Source organism: Piliocolobus tephrosceles, chromosome 13 (assembly GCF_002776525.5).
Source record: "Piliocolobus tephrosceles isolate RC106 chromosome 13, ASM277652v3, whole genome shotgun sequence".
NCBI classification, from domain to species: domain Eukaryota; kingdom Metazoa; phylum Chordata; class Mammalia; order Primates; family Cercopithecidae; genus Piliocolobus; species Piliocolobus tephrosceles.
The window spans coordinates 79,308,446-79,324,710 of record NC_045446.1 but is presented as its reverse complement, the minus strand read 5'-3'; the positions used below and the strand labels follow the sequence as shown (position 1 = coordinate 79,324,710).

General features: G+C 32.6%; 1 protein-coding gene across 4 annotated transcripts in view; it reads left to right on the top strand.

Annotated features, from left to right (window-relative positions):
- Positions 1-15,000, top strand: part of NOX4 (NADPH oxidase 4) — a 165,521-nt gene extending 150,521 nt beyond the window's left edge. For 3 of the 4 annotated variants that reach the window (XM_023209124.1, XM_023209122.1, XM_023209123.1), the window contains 4 exons: positions 1,028-1,136; positions 3,695-3,763; positions 5,279-5,379; positions 14,462-15,000. In XM_023209124.1, coding sequence (XP_023064892.1) covers positions 1,028-1,136; positions 3,695-3,763; positions 5,279-5,379; positions 14,462-14,582 — 400 coding nt within the window. In that variant the 3' untranslated portion in view covers positions 14,583-15,000. The remainder of the gene's footprint in view (positions 1-1,027; positions 1,137-3,694; positions 3,764-5,278; positions 5,380-14,461) is intronic. The other variant, XM_023209121.2, reaches the window with a different exon arrangement.
- The last annotated feature ends 1,265 nt before the right edge of the window (positions 15,001-16,265 follow it).

Below are 16,265 nucleotides of genomic sequence, written 5' to 3'. Positions count from 1 at the left end.
GAGGAGGTTGCAGTGAGTAGAGATGATACCACTGCACTCCAGCCTGGGTGACAGAGCGAGACTCTGCCAAAAAAAGAAAAAAAAAAAAAAAAGGTGAAATTGTCTGACCAGGAAATACTAAACTAAAACTTATTTTAGTTTCAGGATTATAAGCAAAAGTTGATTGAGCGATATTCTTATGAAAACACAAAGCAAAATAAAAGTAGAAAGTTATTCTCAAATCTATTCCATTTACTTTTTTTTTTTTTTGCAGAACCAAAAAAGAAATAATAAATTTAAGTGATGTGTTTGAATGATATTTTATTTCAGTTTTAAATACTAGATGTAAATTTGGTACTTTCTGGTGGTTCTTACAAAAATGATCATGCTCTAAGCTAGAAATAATTTGTTTCTGACAACACATTACAAGTTATTTGGTTACCTAATGTTATGAAAAAGGAAGAATATTTTCTTAACCTCAAGCCTACTTTTTATAAATGGGGATCCAAACTTGGAATTATGAGTTGCTGGAATGCATTACGTCGTACATGATTGTGAAATCTCTTTCTTTAATGATTTTTAAGAGGGGATAAACAACCAACTTTCTGGAATGGTTTGGCTCATTTTGCCAAAAAACCAGGGCAAGACTGGATGACCTTTGGAACCCTACTCAGTCTGTGATAGAATTCACTGAAAATTGAAAACTTTTTTTTTCTGAGATGCAAGGCCCGATGTTATTCTGGTCCAATTTAGTTATGGCCTTCAACTGAAAATGAATGATATGCATACTTGTAAGTATTATTCACACTTAAATTCATTTAACACTTAAACACCTAAATTCATGAAGTATGTCATATCCTTGAGTCAGTATATTACATATTAAATTCATTTAGGTCTCATGGTGAGTGCTGTATCAGATGCTAGAATGTAAATGACTGATTTTTCTATTGGTTGCTTACTAATGAAAAGTAAATTTTCAAAAATATAGGAATTCCTTAATATTTGCGTTTGCCATCCTAATCACTATCATGTTATTTTAATTTTAAAGGGATGACTGGAAACCATACAAGCTTAGAAGACTATACTTTATTTGGGTGTGCAGAGATATCCAGTCCTTCCGTTGGTTTGCAGACTTACTCTGTATGTTGCATAACAAGGTAACATTAGGGTTGTTTCTAGTTTTGCAATTTTTCAAATTAAAATAGTTATATCTTTTATATTACAAAAGCAATAAATGCTTGCCACAGATTAAACCATAGAAATTATGCAGATAAGTAGCAAGGAAATAAATAAGTCTCTTAAACATAAAAAATCAGAGATAATATCTGTTAGCAATTAGGCACACATCTTTTCAGATATGGATATTTGTGAGTATGCATATATATCTAATATATTTTAACATAGGAACATTCATTTCTATGTTTTAACATGGGGTGTTTCACATGAAAATGTATGCATATGGCTGAAAGTGATGAGGGAAGACAATGAGGGAAATACTGGAAGGCACCTGCTGTAACACCTTCCATCCTTTGTTCTGATAGCTCTTATCCTTGATTTGCCATCTTTAATACTTCAAATCACCAGACTTTTTGGTATATGATACAAAATCTCAACAATCTCTAAATCTGTGTTTTATTTTTTGCAGAGATAAAGCAGGCATCTTTTCCTACCCAATCTGTAACATTTGACCTATTTATCTTTATTCAGATTATACAAATGATACACATATGTGTCCCTGCTACAAATATTTGAAACAATTCTGATAAAGTAAAATCCACTTTTACTACCTTCCCTACCTAATCTATGTAAATGGGGGTAACTCTTAAGTGTTCTATAAATCCTATCATACTATTTACATTGTTAATGCAAATTCCTTTATTAATTGATTACTATGTCTTGACTATTTTTTGGTATTAGTGCATATAGAGCTACCTTATTGTTTTCCCTGATGCCAACAATTAGAGATGGTGGACCTACCTGATTCTTTTAGAGGATTTCGTTGTATGGATATATCTAGTTTGCTGAACAATTCTCTAATGTTAGATACTTTTTTATTACAAAGAATGCTGAAATGGATATCATTATATATACCTCTTTGTGCATGTGTTCACTCATTCATTCATTCTATCATTCAGTGTATATTTATTTATTAACTGATTACTATCAATCCGAAACTATTCTGGGATCTGAAAAGTCATCAGGTGGCAAAATAAAACCAAGTTTCTGATCTCACGTGGTTTATATTCTAAGGGGGCAAGATAGACAACAACCAATAAATACATCAAGCATCAGGTTCTGAGATTGGGGTTAGGACAAAAAAGGAAGAGAAAGTAGGAGTAAAGCAGCGTGAACAGTAGAGGGTGTGTTAATTTATATTGCATGTTCAGGAACACCCATCAAACAAAATGTTATAATGCCATTTGAGCAGGCTTGGCTGAAGTGAATGAGCAGACTAAACACATATTATGGAGAAAAAAAATCAAGATAGAGAAACCTAACTTCATAGGCAAGAGTTCTGAGGCAGTAGTATGCTTGGTGTCCTGGAAGAAGAGAAAGGAGATCTGTGTGGATGAAGCAGAGTAAGCAAAGGAAAGAATAGTAGGAGATGAAATTAGAGAGATGGTGTCTGTGCTTTTCTGGGAAGAGGTGGATTACATAAGGCCTCCAAACTTTTTGCAAAATAAATAAATAAATAAATAAATAAATATTAAATAAATAAAAAGATTGGTTCTGGGTATGTACCTAGAAGAATTAAAAGCAGGGAATTGGACAGATGCCCATAGAAGCATTATTCGCAATAGCCAAAGGATGGAAACAACCCAAATATTCATCAATAGATGACTGGATAAACAGATTATGATATACGTACACAATGTAATACTATTCAGCTCTAAAAGGAAGGAAATTACAACATATACTATGTGTATGAACTTTGAAGACATAACGCTAAATGAAATAAGCCAGACAAAAAAGCACAAATATAGTATGCTGTCACTTATAGGAGGTCCCTAGAGTAGTTTAATTTGTAAAGACAGGAAGTAGAATAGTCTCTACATATGCATCCTTGCTAAAAGTATTTCAAACAATTCAGGTACAGTAAAATCCTCTCAGGTTGCCAAAGCCTTTGGGAAGGGGGAAATGAGGAGTTGTTGTTCCATTTTTTTGTAGACTATTTATTTTTGCAGGTATATTTTTGCGTCTTGCATTTTTGCACAAGAGAAACCAGAGCCCATTGCTGAATAAGCAGAAGGCAGAAACAGGAAAAAGCGTCTATTTGTTTTGTTTTGTATTTGCTAGCATGCATAAGTTAAATCACTATTGTCTTTTTTTCTCAAGAAAATCATGTTCTTGATGAGTAAACTGGTACACTTTTGAGACTCTTAAGGAATAAAATAAGGAGTATTTCAGGAGGACTAATATTTGAGAATATTTGTATAGCATTTAGCATGCTAAATTTTGTATCTATGAAGATAACAGAAATTATTCCCTGCCACTACCGCCATCAGACCTCATTCATACCAAGAGGCCAGATTATTGTTAGAATCTGTTATATATATTTGCGTGTGTGTGTGTGTGTGTGTATTCATTTTCTTATAGATATTGATTATGATAAGCTAGGTTATGTTAAATTCTAAATCACATATGTTAGAATAGGAGAAAATCTGAGTATACCCACAGAATTTTAATAAGTCTATTCCTTTTTCTGTCCTCCCAGTTTTGGCAAGAGAACAGACCTGACTATGTCAACATTCAGCTGTACCTCAGTCAAACAGATGGGATACAGGTATGTGGTTGATGTTATCATAAATTAAACAAGCCTCTTGATAATAGATTTACTGTAGGAGCTGTGGTGGAAGAAAATTCCTGCAGGTGGTTTGAACAGAAGTTTCTTAGAGGAAGGCCTCCTTTGGAATATGTCCAGAAAAGTCATAGCTTGTCCTTGAAGTCAAGCATATTATGCCTTCCATTTGTCCTTCTCACAGGGAGCTGGGGCAGACTCAAAAGGTCTGAGTCTACCCCTCCCCTCTTCACTATCGCCTCAAGTTCTTCTAAAATTCAGACTACACATGAACAGCCTTGTGATTTCTTTTTATTGAGGGGATGTTTTATGTGGAGAGAGAAGACGAGTTCATATACAATTAAGCTTATTTCTAGACAAGGGAAACTAAAAAATAATGACAACCATCATGCATTATTTATTTACTCTTCTAGGCACTGTGCTAAGAATTTCACATATATTAGTTTATTAGTTTAAAACAGAGTCAAGCAGTAAATGATATTCCCATTTTGCAAATGATGAAACTGATATTTGAAGACAACATTGAAGAGCTGGACTGGTGTATAAATCTAGGCATGAATGTATTAACAAATTTTATTTTAGTACTTTTTGTCATACATTTTCACAATACTTCTAATACAAAATTTGAATGTTTGTCAGTTACCTCAAATCTAATCTAACCCTAATTTTTCCAGTCATATTTCTACCCTATCTGGTATGTAAAAAGTATTTCATTTTACTACTTTCACGAAGTAAGTCAATATCACTTTTCCTCCTGGTATTGCTATAATGAAGGTATGAAGCATAATTTGCATTTGGTTCTCAGTTTGCCTGCCTGGGACTCAGATATTTCCTCCTTTCTCTGCAATTCACTCTGACTCTTCATATTGATTTAGATCTAATGCTCTGTTAATTGCAAACAGGAGCCCATTCACAGCCATTTATTGATAAACCTCATTTTGGAGTTCTGCTGTCTTGAGCTGTCTTGTCTAGGATCATTTCCCAAATGTATGATGATAATTTGTAGTATTTTACTTATATAATGAGCCAAATATGACAACTGTATTTGTGGTGCCAAAATACTTCAATGAAGTCTATGTGCTGAGCCTTTTTGAGGGTGACCAATTAGAATTCATTCTTTGTCTTACACTGCAGTTCTTTAAAGATGAAACAACTAACTGAAGTCTAAGAAAATTAGCCATTTGTCAGAATGGCATTCAAGGAGATTAGTTCTAACAATTAATTCAATTGAAAATCAAATTTTTGTACCTTTTTACCAGAATGGATTTTGTTTGTTTGTTTAAAAACAAACAAATGGAATTCAAGGAGATAATGAATTTTAAAAGAAAGGAGAAAGGAAATGATATTTTGAAATAATTGTACATAATTGGTTGCCATTTGATACTTACATTCTTTATATCACAGCAATTTAGTGGGAAGTCACAGCACCAGCAGAAATGATGTTAGAGAACCAGGTTACTTAACTAAATCTCGAATAATGTGGTGCTTTCTTTTTGGCAGAAGATAATTGGAGAAAAATATCATGCGCTGAATTCAAGACTGTTTATTGGACGTCCTCGGTGGAAACTTTTGTTTGATGAAATAGCAAAGTATAACAGAGGGTAAGTACTATACCTCAAAAATTTGACATGTGGCTAATAAATTAATTTAAATGTTTTTAAATAATTACATGAGGTTTAAAAATGAATTGGCAATGAGTTTACAAATGACAAATTCACTGAAACACTCTTTCACTATCAACGGAGGAAGTAAGGCAGGTGTCGTCCTGCGTTTTTGTAATTCCAAATAATTAAAGTTTGGCTTAGAAATAGTCTATAATGTATTTATGAACTAAACTTTCCTACCTGATTATAAATTTGTAAAGACCTATATTAAAAATGGGTATTCTCTCCCACAGCATATATCAGGTGATCCTAGGAAAAGTTTTCAAAATCATGTTTGCAAACAAAGAAATTTGCAGTTAGTTCTAACAGTGAATTCATTTAAAAATCACATTTTTGTACCTTTTTTGCCAGAATGAATATGTTTTTTGTTTGTTCGTTTGTTTTTTAAAAAAAGCTCTGCTTTGTAATATGCAGTCTTTAAACCGGGAATATTTCCAAACATATTATTTAGAAACTATAATTTTATAAATAATCTTGTTCTTTTAGACTATGTGTCTATGATCTGAAGAAATTATTATAGAAGGAAAGCTTTCATTTTAGGGCACAGACCAGTCAGCCCATTTGTCTTTTGTAAATTTATCATAGTGCAGAGCACTGATCTATAAGAATTCCAAGAAGATACTGAAAACTATATAACCACTCACATATTTTTAGGTTTACATCTAAACAGTTTCATCATAAGTTTACATGGTTGTAAAAGATGTGATTTCTAACATATTGCAGATATTGACATTTTGTAATTAATGCAATTTCTTCAAACATATCCACTGGAATATAAATATAGCTAGATGATATCGTCATTTATTATAAAAATACATAAACTCTTCTTTTAGCAGTTGGATGTTTTACATCATTCTTTTTCTTTCATTTAAGTTATATTTCTGTCCCATTAACCCATATAATTTTATCAAAATTCAATATATTTTACATTTGAACTAATCATATGTTTATTGCTAGCCTAATCCTAATCATACTTCTGCAACAAGAATGTACATAAATTAAATATTTCATTTTAAAATTTCCTGTAATCATAAGACTCCAGTGTTAATTTTTACTTCTGACTTATCATTACAATTACTTTATATAGTTGAACACTCCATAATTTTTAAAATATATTTTTAAAAACATCAAAAGGATATATGTTTATAAATGCACAGGCCAGCTTATTAAATGGATATTTTTTTAAAAATCCAAGTTACGAATTCATGAATGAATATTATTTATTGAAGAAATCACTGGTTCAAGATGATCCCTATCTCTACCTTCAGAGATTTTGTTTTAGAAATTATAGAATGGAGCCTGGTAAGCAAAATATAAGAAGGAATAAAGTTACCCATGTGACTCAGATTACAGCCATGTGTAAACTTTTGTTGTATTACCCTTCTCTTGATGAAGTAGTTTTGGCATAAGATGTAAGCATGATTTACAAAGCAGAAGTTCTTTGTAATATTCCGAGTTGAAATTTAGAAAAATTGATCGACCCACTTTTGGTTATCTTCCTCTCCCATCTTTCTCCAGTATCACCCATCTTAGATGTGATAATCTTGTCATACTCCTCTGTCTCTTGCTATGCTTTGCAAACATGTTCCTCTTTAATATCATTTACTGACTTCTGACAAGAAATATTTTGTCGATTTTTCACTGTATATTGCTGAAAACTGATAGTTTCTTTGGCTGAATTCAGAAACCAAATCCCTAAAGAGCAGATTATTTACAGATTGAAATAGATCAACGCTGTTGGTTCCTACAGTTAGTTCTCAAGAAGTCTCATTCATTAGGCTGTTTGTGTTTTAGAGCGATTTATGTGTGTGTGTGTGTGTCTATGTGTATTTGGTAGTTTGTTCTTTTTCTGGAAAAAATGGAAAATTGGTTTAAGAAGAGCAAATGTACACCATCTGCTGTTGACATTTTGTACAACACTTTGACTTTGTGTATTGGTTCTCAGGCGGGTGCCTGAAATGTGTTAAACATTTTTTTTTTTTTTGAAGGATTTTTATGTAGCATGCTTAGGGAAAGAATGGTTCAACATTCTTAAGGTCTCTTTAACTGGACAAAGGCACTGTGTAAATGAATGATTTCATTTAAGATGTAACATTTTGATTAACCTCATGCACATAAATTGCTGAAAACGTATAGAGATAACAGGAGGAAAGACAGACATATACGTTAAGCTTTTTAAATATCATATGTTGGGCAATACTTTTTTTGTATTTAATATATATATTTTTATTATTATACTTTAAGTTCTAGGGTACATGTGCACAACGTGCAGGTTTGTTACATATGTATACATGTGCTATGTTGGTGTGCTGCACCCATTAACTCGTCATTTACATTAGGTATATCTCCTAAGGCTATCCCTCTCCTCTCCCGACTCCCCACAATAGGACCCAGTGTGTGATGTTTCCCTTCCTGTGTCCAAGTGATCTCATTGTTCAATTCCCACCTATGAGTGAGAACATGCAGTATTTGGTTTTCTGCTCTTGCAATAGTTTTCTGAGAATGATGGTTTCCAGCTGCATCCATGTCCCTACAAAGGACATGAACTCATCCTTTCTTATGGCTGCATAGTATTCCATGGTGCATATGTACCACATTTTCTCAATCCAGCCTGTCACTGGTGGACATTTGGGTTGATTCCAAGTCTTTGCTATTGTGAATAGTGCCGCAGTAAACATACGTGTGCATGTTTCTTTATAGCAGCATGACTTATAATCCTTTGGGTGTATCCCAAGTAATGGGATGGCTGGGTCAAATGGTATTTATGTTCTAGATACTTGAGGAGTCACCACACTGTTTTCCACAACGTTTGAACTAGTTTACAGTCCCACCAACAGTGTAAAAGTGTTCCTATTTCTCCACATCCTCTCCAGCACCTGTTGTTTCCTGATTTTTTAATGATTGCCATTCTAACTGGTGTGAGATGGTATCTCATTGTGATTTTGATTTGCATTTCTCTGATGGCAAATTATGATGAGCATTTTTTCATATGTCTGTTGGCTGTATGAATGTCTTCTTTTGAGAAGTGTCTGTTCATATCCTTGGGCAATACTTTTTAATTTTCAAAAAGTGATTATTTATTAAAACAGTAGGCATTAGTTTAGTATACTATGTAGAATACAAATTTAAATTGGATTAAACACTCCTGGGCCAGAGATAATGATTGGTAACTCTTTGCTATGTATTCTCACAGAAGCTTTTGTAAGTTTGTGTGAGAGTATGTGTGTGTATTTATGAAAGTATATGTAAACATATGTTTGTGTGTGTGTGTACTATATATATTTAAAATTTAAACTTTAGTTTTCTAACAAAAATTGAATCTATGACAAGTAATTCTTCAGCTTACTTTGTTATTTATTTATTTATTTTTTCTTGGCTTTGCAAGGAAGAACCAACTAACTTTTTAATGATGTATTTCTTTTGGTCATGGACAATTTCTGTGTAATTGTACCTCAAAGTATTCTAGAGTATAAATAGACTAGGTTTAGTCTATCACATTTACTCCTGTGACCCTGAGTCAAGTGACTCAGTTCTCCTGGATCTGTAGTGCAACAAGTGAATAAGCTCTCTGGAGTGATTAATTTCTCATTATGTAAGATCCTATGTTTACAAATCTACATGAAAAAGCAAGTATGAACATTTATAGAACTAGTTTCTAATGTCTACCCCCAAACCACATTTTCTGCTTAGTACCTGAATCTACCTCCACCCATTCCATCAAAGGTTATATAGAGAGGTCTCTAGATAATTGTTGGATTGCAGCACTCTAATGCAAATTTAGTACAAATGAATTGCAAAGATTGCTTGTAGAATTCGAAAAAAAAAAAAAAAAGTAAGATTTCATTAAGTTAGTGAGAGTGACATTAGGGAACTCCTCAAATCACATACACACAAAGGCTATCAGAGTTAAGCTAGTTAATAATTGCAAAAGAAAATGTAAAAAAAAAAAAAAAAAAAAACCCACAAAAATCATAATATCCTGGGCGATTTAAAAATAATGATTTTTATTATTATTTATTTTATAATTAATACTTGATTTTATTATCAAGTATTTAAGAAGTACCTTTAGGAAATCTGAAAAACTTGCCAAACTAGTTCTATAATTGCCCTGTCAAAGCCAAGCAAGGAAACAATGGTATCTTATTGCCATCATACCGTGTTGACAGAAAGTTTACACAAAGAAACAAAATGACTCAATTCTCTTTTTATTTTAATGGAAGCTACATTATGGTTGAATAGTAATTTAAATTTAATTAAGTATAAAATAATTTAGTTTCATATGTTTTTATTTCTTTTGCCCACTTTGGGTTTAATTAGCTTTTTTAAAATTTTTACTAGTTTCTTAAAATGGAAACATAGGTCATTGATTTCAGACTGTTTTTCTTAATAAAAGTGTTTAATGCTATACGTTTTCCTCTAAACATCACTTTTGCTAAGTCGTATACATTTTGACTTGTTTGTTTTCAGTTTTTATCTTATTCAGGTATGTTTTATTTTTATATTATTTTTTCTTTGACCCATGGGTTATTTAGAAATGTTTTATTTCCAAATATGTGGAAATTTTCCAGGTATCTTTTTGTTCTTAATTTCTACTTAAATTGTTATTTGATGTGAAAATGAACTCCTTGTGATTCTAATCCTTTAAAATGTATTGATACCTGTTTTATGGCCCAGAATATGTTCAGTCTTGGTGAATGTTCCATATGCACTTAAAAATAATTTGTATTCCATTATTGTTAGATAAAGTGTTCTATAAATGCCAATTAGTTCCAATAGGTTGATAGTGGTATTCAAGTTTTCAATATGCTTGCTGAATTTCTGTCTGCTTGTATTAATTACTGAGAGTATTGAAATAATGAACTATAATTATGAATTTATCTGTCTTTGCATTTCCATCAGTTTTTGCTTTATGTTGAAAGTTTTTAGTTTCAGTGTTTAAATCATTTACATTCAATTTAATGAAAATATGGTTGGGTTTAAATCTAGCAGTTCGCCATTGCTTTGCACTTACCTATTTGTTCTTTCTTTGTTTTATTTTCTTTTTTTACCTTGATTTGAGTTGAGTATTTTTTATTATTCCACGTTTTTTCTCTAATGTTAGCTATACCTCTGTATTTTTTTTTTTCTTTTTAGTAATTGCTTCAGGTCATTGTTTCCCAAACTGGATTCCTCAGACCAGCATCAATTGGAATCTTCTTAGAAAAGCAAATTCTTGAGCCCTATCCAAGATCTGCCAAATCAGAAACTGTAGGGATGGGGAGGCCTAGCTATTTGTGTTCTATGAAGTCTCTGAAATGATTCTGATGAAGCCAAAATTAAAGAAACATTGTTCTAAGTTTACAGTATACATCATTAGCTTATCACAGCCTATTTTATTTTTTATGTTTATGTTTATGTTTATTTTTTAGAGACAGAGTATTGCTCTGTTGCCCAGGCCAGAGTACAGTGACATGATCTCGGCTCACTGCAATCTTGAATTCCTGGGCTCAAGAGCTCTTCCAACCTCAGTCTCCTCAGTAACTGGAACTACAGTTGCATACCACCATGCTCAGCTAATTTTTAAAATTTTTTGTAGGAATGGGATCTCACTCTGTTGGCTAGGCTGGTGCTTTGAATAATATTATAACACTTCATGTACTTCCATTTTCTTCCATCCTTTTTGCTATTGTTGCATTCACCTTACATATACGTATGTTATAATTCTCATTATTAGTATTTTTTGTTTTAAACATCAAGCACATATTAAAAAGATTAGAAATTAGACAAAATACATATTTTATATTTACTTACAGATTTTACTATTTTGCTGTTCTTCATTCTTTTGGTTAGATTCAAATTTCCATCTAATTTTGTTTTCCTACTTCTTGAGTAGTTTTCTTTAGTGTACTTTATAGTGCTGGTTTGCTGACAATAAATTCTTTCAGCTTTTGTCTGTATAAAAAGATTTTATTCCATATTAATTTCTGAAAAATCATTTTTGTTTGGCATAATATTTGCTTGATACATAATAGTTGATGTTTTATATTTTAGTACTTTGAAGATATCACTTCATTGCCTTCTGACTTGCATAGTTTATGACAAGATGTTCACTTTCATTTTTATATTTCATTCTTATATTTTCTGTTGATGATTTGTAATGTGTCTTTTCCCCCAGTCTGTTTGGTTTTATGTTTTTCTTTTTGTCACTTGTTTTTAACATTTTATTATCAATTGCCTTGGTATAGTTTCCTTTGTGTTTATTCTCCTTGAGATTTATGAGATTTTTATTTATTTACTTTTTTCTTCTCCCTTGGTCTTCTCTCATATTGGACTGCAGTTACATGTATTTTTGACTGGTTGGTATTATCCCATGGACTACTGATGCTTTGTGCTTCTTCTTTCTTTCTTTTTCTTTTTTTTTTTTTTTCAGTTTTTGTTCTCTGTGGGTTGCAATTTGGATAGATTCTAATGCTGTTTCTTCTAGTTTACTTTTTCTTCAGCAATGCCTATTCTTTTATTAACTCATCTAGTGTATTTATCATTTCAAATATTGCATTCCATCTCGAGAATTTATGTTTGGGCCTTTAAAAATATTCCATTTATTGTCTCATGGTGATTATGCTTTTCTTTGAATATATGAAGCCTGTATATCATCACTGTTTCAATGACCACGTCTATCATTCTGGGTCTGTTTCTGTCGAATGCTCTTTCTCCTTGAATTAGTTTGCTAGGGCTACCATAGCAATATACCACAGACTGGGTGGTTTAAACAGCAGCAATTTATTTTCTCATAGTTCTGGGGGCTGGAAGTTTAAGATCAAGATGCAGGCAGGACTGGTTTCCTGAGATCTCTCTCCTTGACTTGCAGATGGCTACGTTCTTGATGCCTCTTCACATGGCTTTTTCTATGTGCATGCACTTCCCTGGTGTCTCTTTTTGTGTTCAAATTACTTCTTATAAATACACCATTCAGATTGGATTAGGGCCTACCCTAGTACCCTCATTTTAACTTAAATTGCCTCCTTAAAAGCCTTGTCTCCAAATGCAGTCATATCCTGAAGCACTGAGGGCTAGGACTTCAACCTACGGGTTTTGGAGGGGTACACTTCAGCCCATAACACTCTTAGTTATAGTTCATACTTTTTTGCTTTTCGAATTCTTGGTACTTTTTTATTGATTTCTGTACATTTTAAAGTTTAAATGTTTGGTGCCAAATTTTGATTTATTTATTTTAATAGTTTTGGACTTGTTCTGACATGCAGTTAAGTTACTCAGGTTCAGTTGGATCTTTACAAGGCTCACTTTTAAGATTTGTTAGTGGAGGTCCAGAGCAGCCTTTGGTCCAAGCTTAATTTTACCAATATCCCCTCCACTCCTTGCAAATAAAGTGATAACCTTTCTGAGAATACAACCCATCGCCCTGTATTTATAGGACTTTCTATTCTCGTGTGTGTGAATGCAAATTATGTGGTGTGTGTGAATGCAAATTATTTGCAGTCCTGTGTAAACTCTGGCAATTATTTGTCCTGTTGATCTCTGATAGCTCTTTACCCACATTCATGAAGTTTCTTCTCATATATGAACAGATTATTAATCAAACAAAGACTTGAGGACTCTTGTCTCCTGATCTCCAAGGCGTCTTTCTGTGGATTTCCCTTCCCTTCCATATTCTGTTCCACAAATTCCAACTGTTTGGCCTCAATGAACTCCTCTCTTTGTCTCCTCAGTGTAATCACCAATCTTTGCTGGAGTTTCCCCTCTCTGTGCTGCAGCCAGTAGGTTGCCTCCAGTCAATAAGCAAAGACAGTGACTGTGCTTAGTCTTAGTATGTTTTCTTCCCTTTTCTCAGGGATCATAGTTCCATGCTATATAATAATAGCATATAATAAGTATATAACTATATAATATATGTAATATATAATATGATATATAATAATAGATATAGCTGTATAATAGGTATATAATAATATACCTATTATTCAGTGTCTGAAAATACTTATTTCATCTATTTGGTTTACTTTTTTATAGATTTTTAATGTAAGAGGGTAGATCTGATCCCTATTACCCCATCATGGCTCCAAGTAAAATTCTGTTTTCACAGATTTTAGTTTCACTTTTCAAGGTAAAAAGTTTTAATAACTTTTTTTTTCAGTATTTACTATTAATTTTTGGTACCAGTTTTGATGGATTCAGTGTCTTTTGTTCAGCATGAGTTATTCTGAGATAATTAAGACATACTGGATTTTCCCAAGATATGAGATGAAATATTAATCATTTTGACATCCTAGGAAGAATCAAATGCAAATCAAACTTGGGAAGAAGTTCAATTTGAAATATTATTTATTCCCTGGGATATATTTAGTCTATCTGTTAGAGATATGTATTATTTAACTACTAAAATTTTATATTTGAGAATAATAAAAACTGCTTGGCATTTGTTACCATTATTGCAGTGCATAAATAAAAAAGAACTAGATGAATCTGTTTTTTGTTTTGCTGTGAATATAAATTAGTTGCTTAAAAATACTATTTCAAATTGGTAATATCTTTTTTCTTTCCTTCCTTATTCATCACTGCTTTTGCAAATCCATGTAGGGATTTTAGATAACTATGTGTAAAGTGTACAATAAAAGAAGAATTTACGTTGTCCAGTGTGAACTGAACATCTATTCAGAGGTCAGCTGTTTAGCAATTGACATCTATCAATTGTTGCTCTTAATGAGGTTGCTGGTTTCACCAATGACAAGTCATGAAAAGACTAAGGCAAACTAATCAATCTCTGCCTGCTAAATAAGCATATTTGTGCTCATAGGTACATTCTTTGAATTACCCTAAATTCTAGAATGAAAAGTATGAGGTAAATAAAATATTTTCCTGGTTGACACTTACATTTGGAAATAATTAGAAAATTGTTTTCCATATGTTAAACAGCAAGATATTGACTTTGTTAATACTTTAAACCATGCTAGTAAAGCATATTTCTTGTTACATTCTGCCTAATTTTACACCTGATTTTCTATTTCCTCCTCTCTTGTTCTAGGAAAACAGTTGGTGTTTTCTGTTGTGGACCCAATTCACTATCCAAGACTCTCCATAAACTAAGTAACCAGAACAACTCATATGGGACAAGATTTGAATACAATAAAGAGTCTTTCAGCTGAAAACTTTTGCCATGAAGCAGGACTCTAAAGAATGAATGAGTGCAATTTCTAAGACTTTGAAACTCAGCAGAATCAAACAGCTGTGTTATGCCAAAGAATAGTAAGGTTTTCTTATTTATGATTATTTAAAATGGAAATGTGAGAATGTGGCGAGATGACAGGTCACATTACATGTTTAATCTAGAAACAAAAGAGACCCTGAAGAATATTTGATGTGATGATTCACTTTTCAGTTCTCAAATTAAAAGAAAACTATTAGATGCACACTGTTGATTTTTATGGTGGATTCAAGAACTCCCTAGTGAGGAGCTGAACTTGCTCAATCTAAGGCTGATCATCGTGTTCCTCTTTAAATTGTTTTTGGTTGAACAAATGCAAGATTGAACAAAATTAAAAATTCATTGAAGCTCAAATTCCATTTTCTATGTTGTGTATAAACAGAGTAGCTTTAATTTGCAAGCGCTCCAGGCAAATATATTAGATGTTTGAAAACACAGCACAAGACTCTAATGATACGGGTACTTTGTGTCAATATCTAATTGTCTCCACTACTTATGCTAATACCTCTATTTGATATCTGAAGACTATATGCTAACTGAACCTTCCTCAAATGTTATTATAGTATCTGTTTATATATATATTTTTTCTTTTTATTCCTCTCTCCAGGGAAATATGCCTTCCCTTAGCATGCATTAGACATAGTGATTTAATAGGTCCCTTTCATCTTTATTTAATTTAACACTATTGCATGGTAATGAAAATATTCCTACTATAAATTATAAAGGGATATACATACTAATACCTTTTTGCTTTTTTCAGTATTTTGTCTCTATTATTAGTATTATTTTGTTTTGTTTTGTTTTTCCCAGGTAGAGTTTGTCTTAGGCTGTAGCCTCTTGGGATACTTAGTTAATTTGCACTTTGAGACCAAAAGACATCATGTCTGTCAGTAGGGACTGAATATAAGATCTATCTCCTTTGTCACACATTGGTTTATGATGGAGATACTGAAAGTCTAGTCACATTGTTGATTAGTAAAACCTGTATTTTACCTTCTAAGGAAGAGGAAATATGATATCCTTATTCAAACTTGTTTAGAATCCAGAATATTACTGTTGCACTTTTTGGTATCCTGAGTTTCCATAGGGAGCTATTGGGTTTAAAGTCACTGTTGGAACTACACTGTGTGATCTTATAAACTTATGTTCCCTGGCTATCACATTCTTGGCTCAGAACAATATTCCCCATTACTATCTTAAGAATTAAGGCATTCATGGCTCACACCTGTAATCCCAACACTTTGGGAGGCCAAGACGGGTGGATCACGAGGTCAGAGTTCAAGACCAGCCAGACCAAGTTGGTGAAACCCCGTCTCTACTAATAATACAAAAATTAGGTGGGTGTGGTGGTGGGTGCCTGTAATCCCAGCTACTCAGGAGACTGAGGCAGACAATTGCTTGAACACGGGGGGCAAAGGTTGCAGTGAGCCAAGATTGCACTGCTGCACTCCAGCCTGGGTGATAGAGCAAGATTCTGTCTCAAAAAAAAAAAAAAAAAAAGAATTAAGGTATTCATACAATTTAGTGATTTTATTTAGTAGTCAGCTATCAATTGCTTTCAAATATAACACATTGCTGAAATCAGCAGTGTGACTTACCTTACCATTGTTAAAATGTTACACAA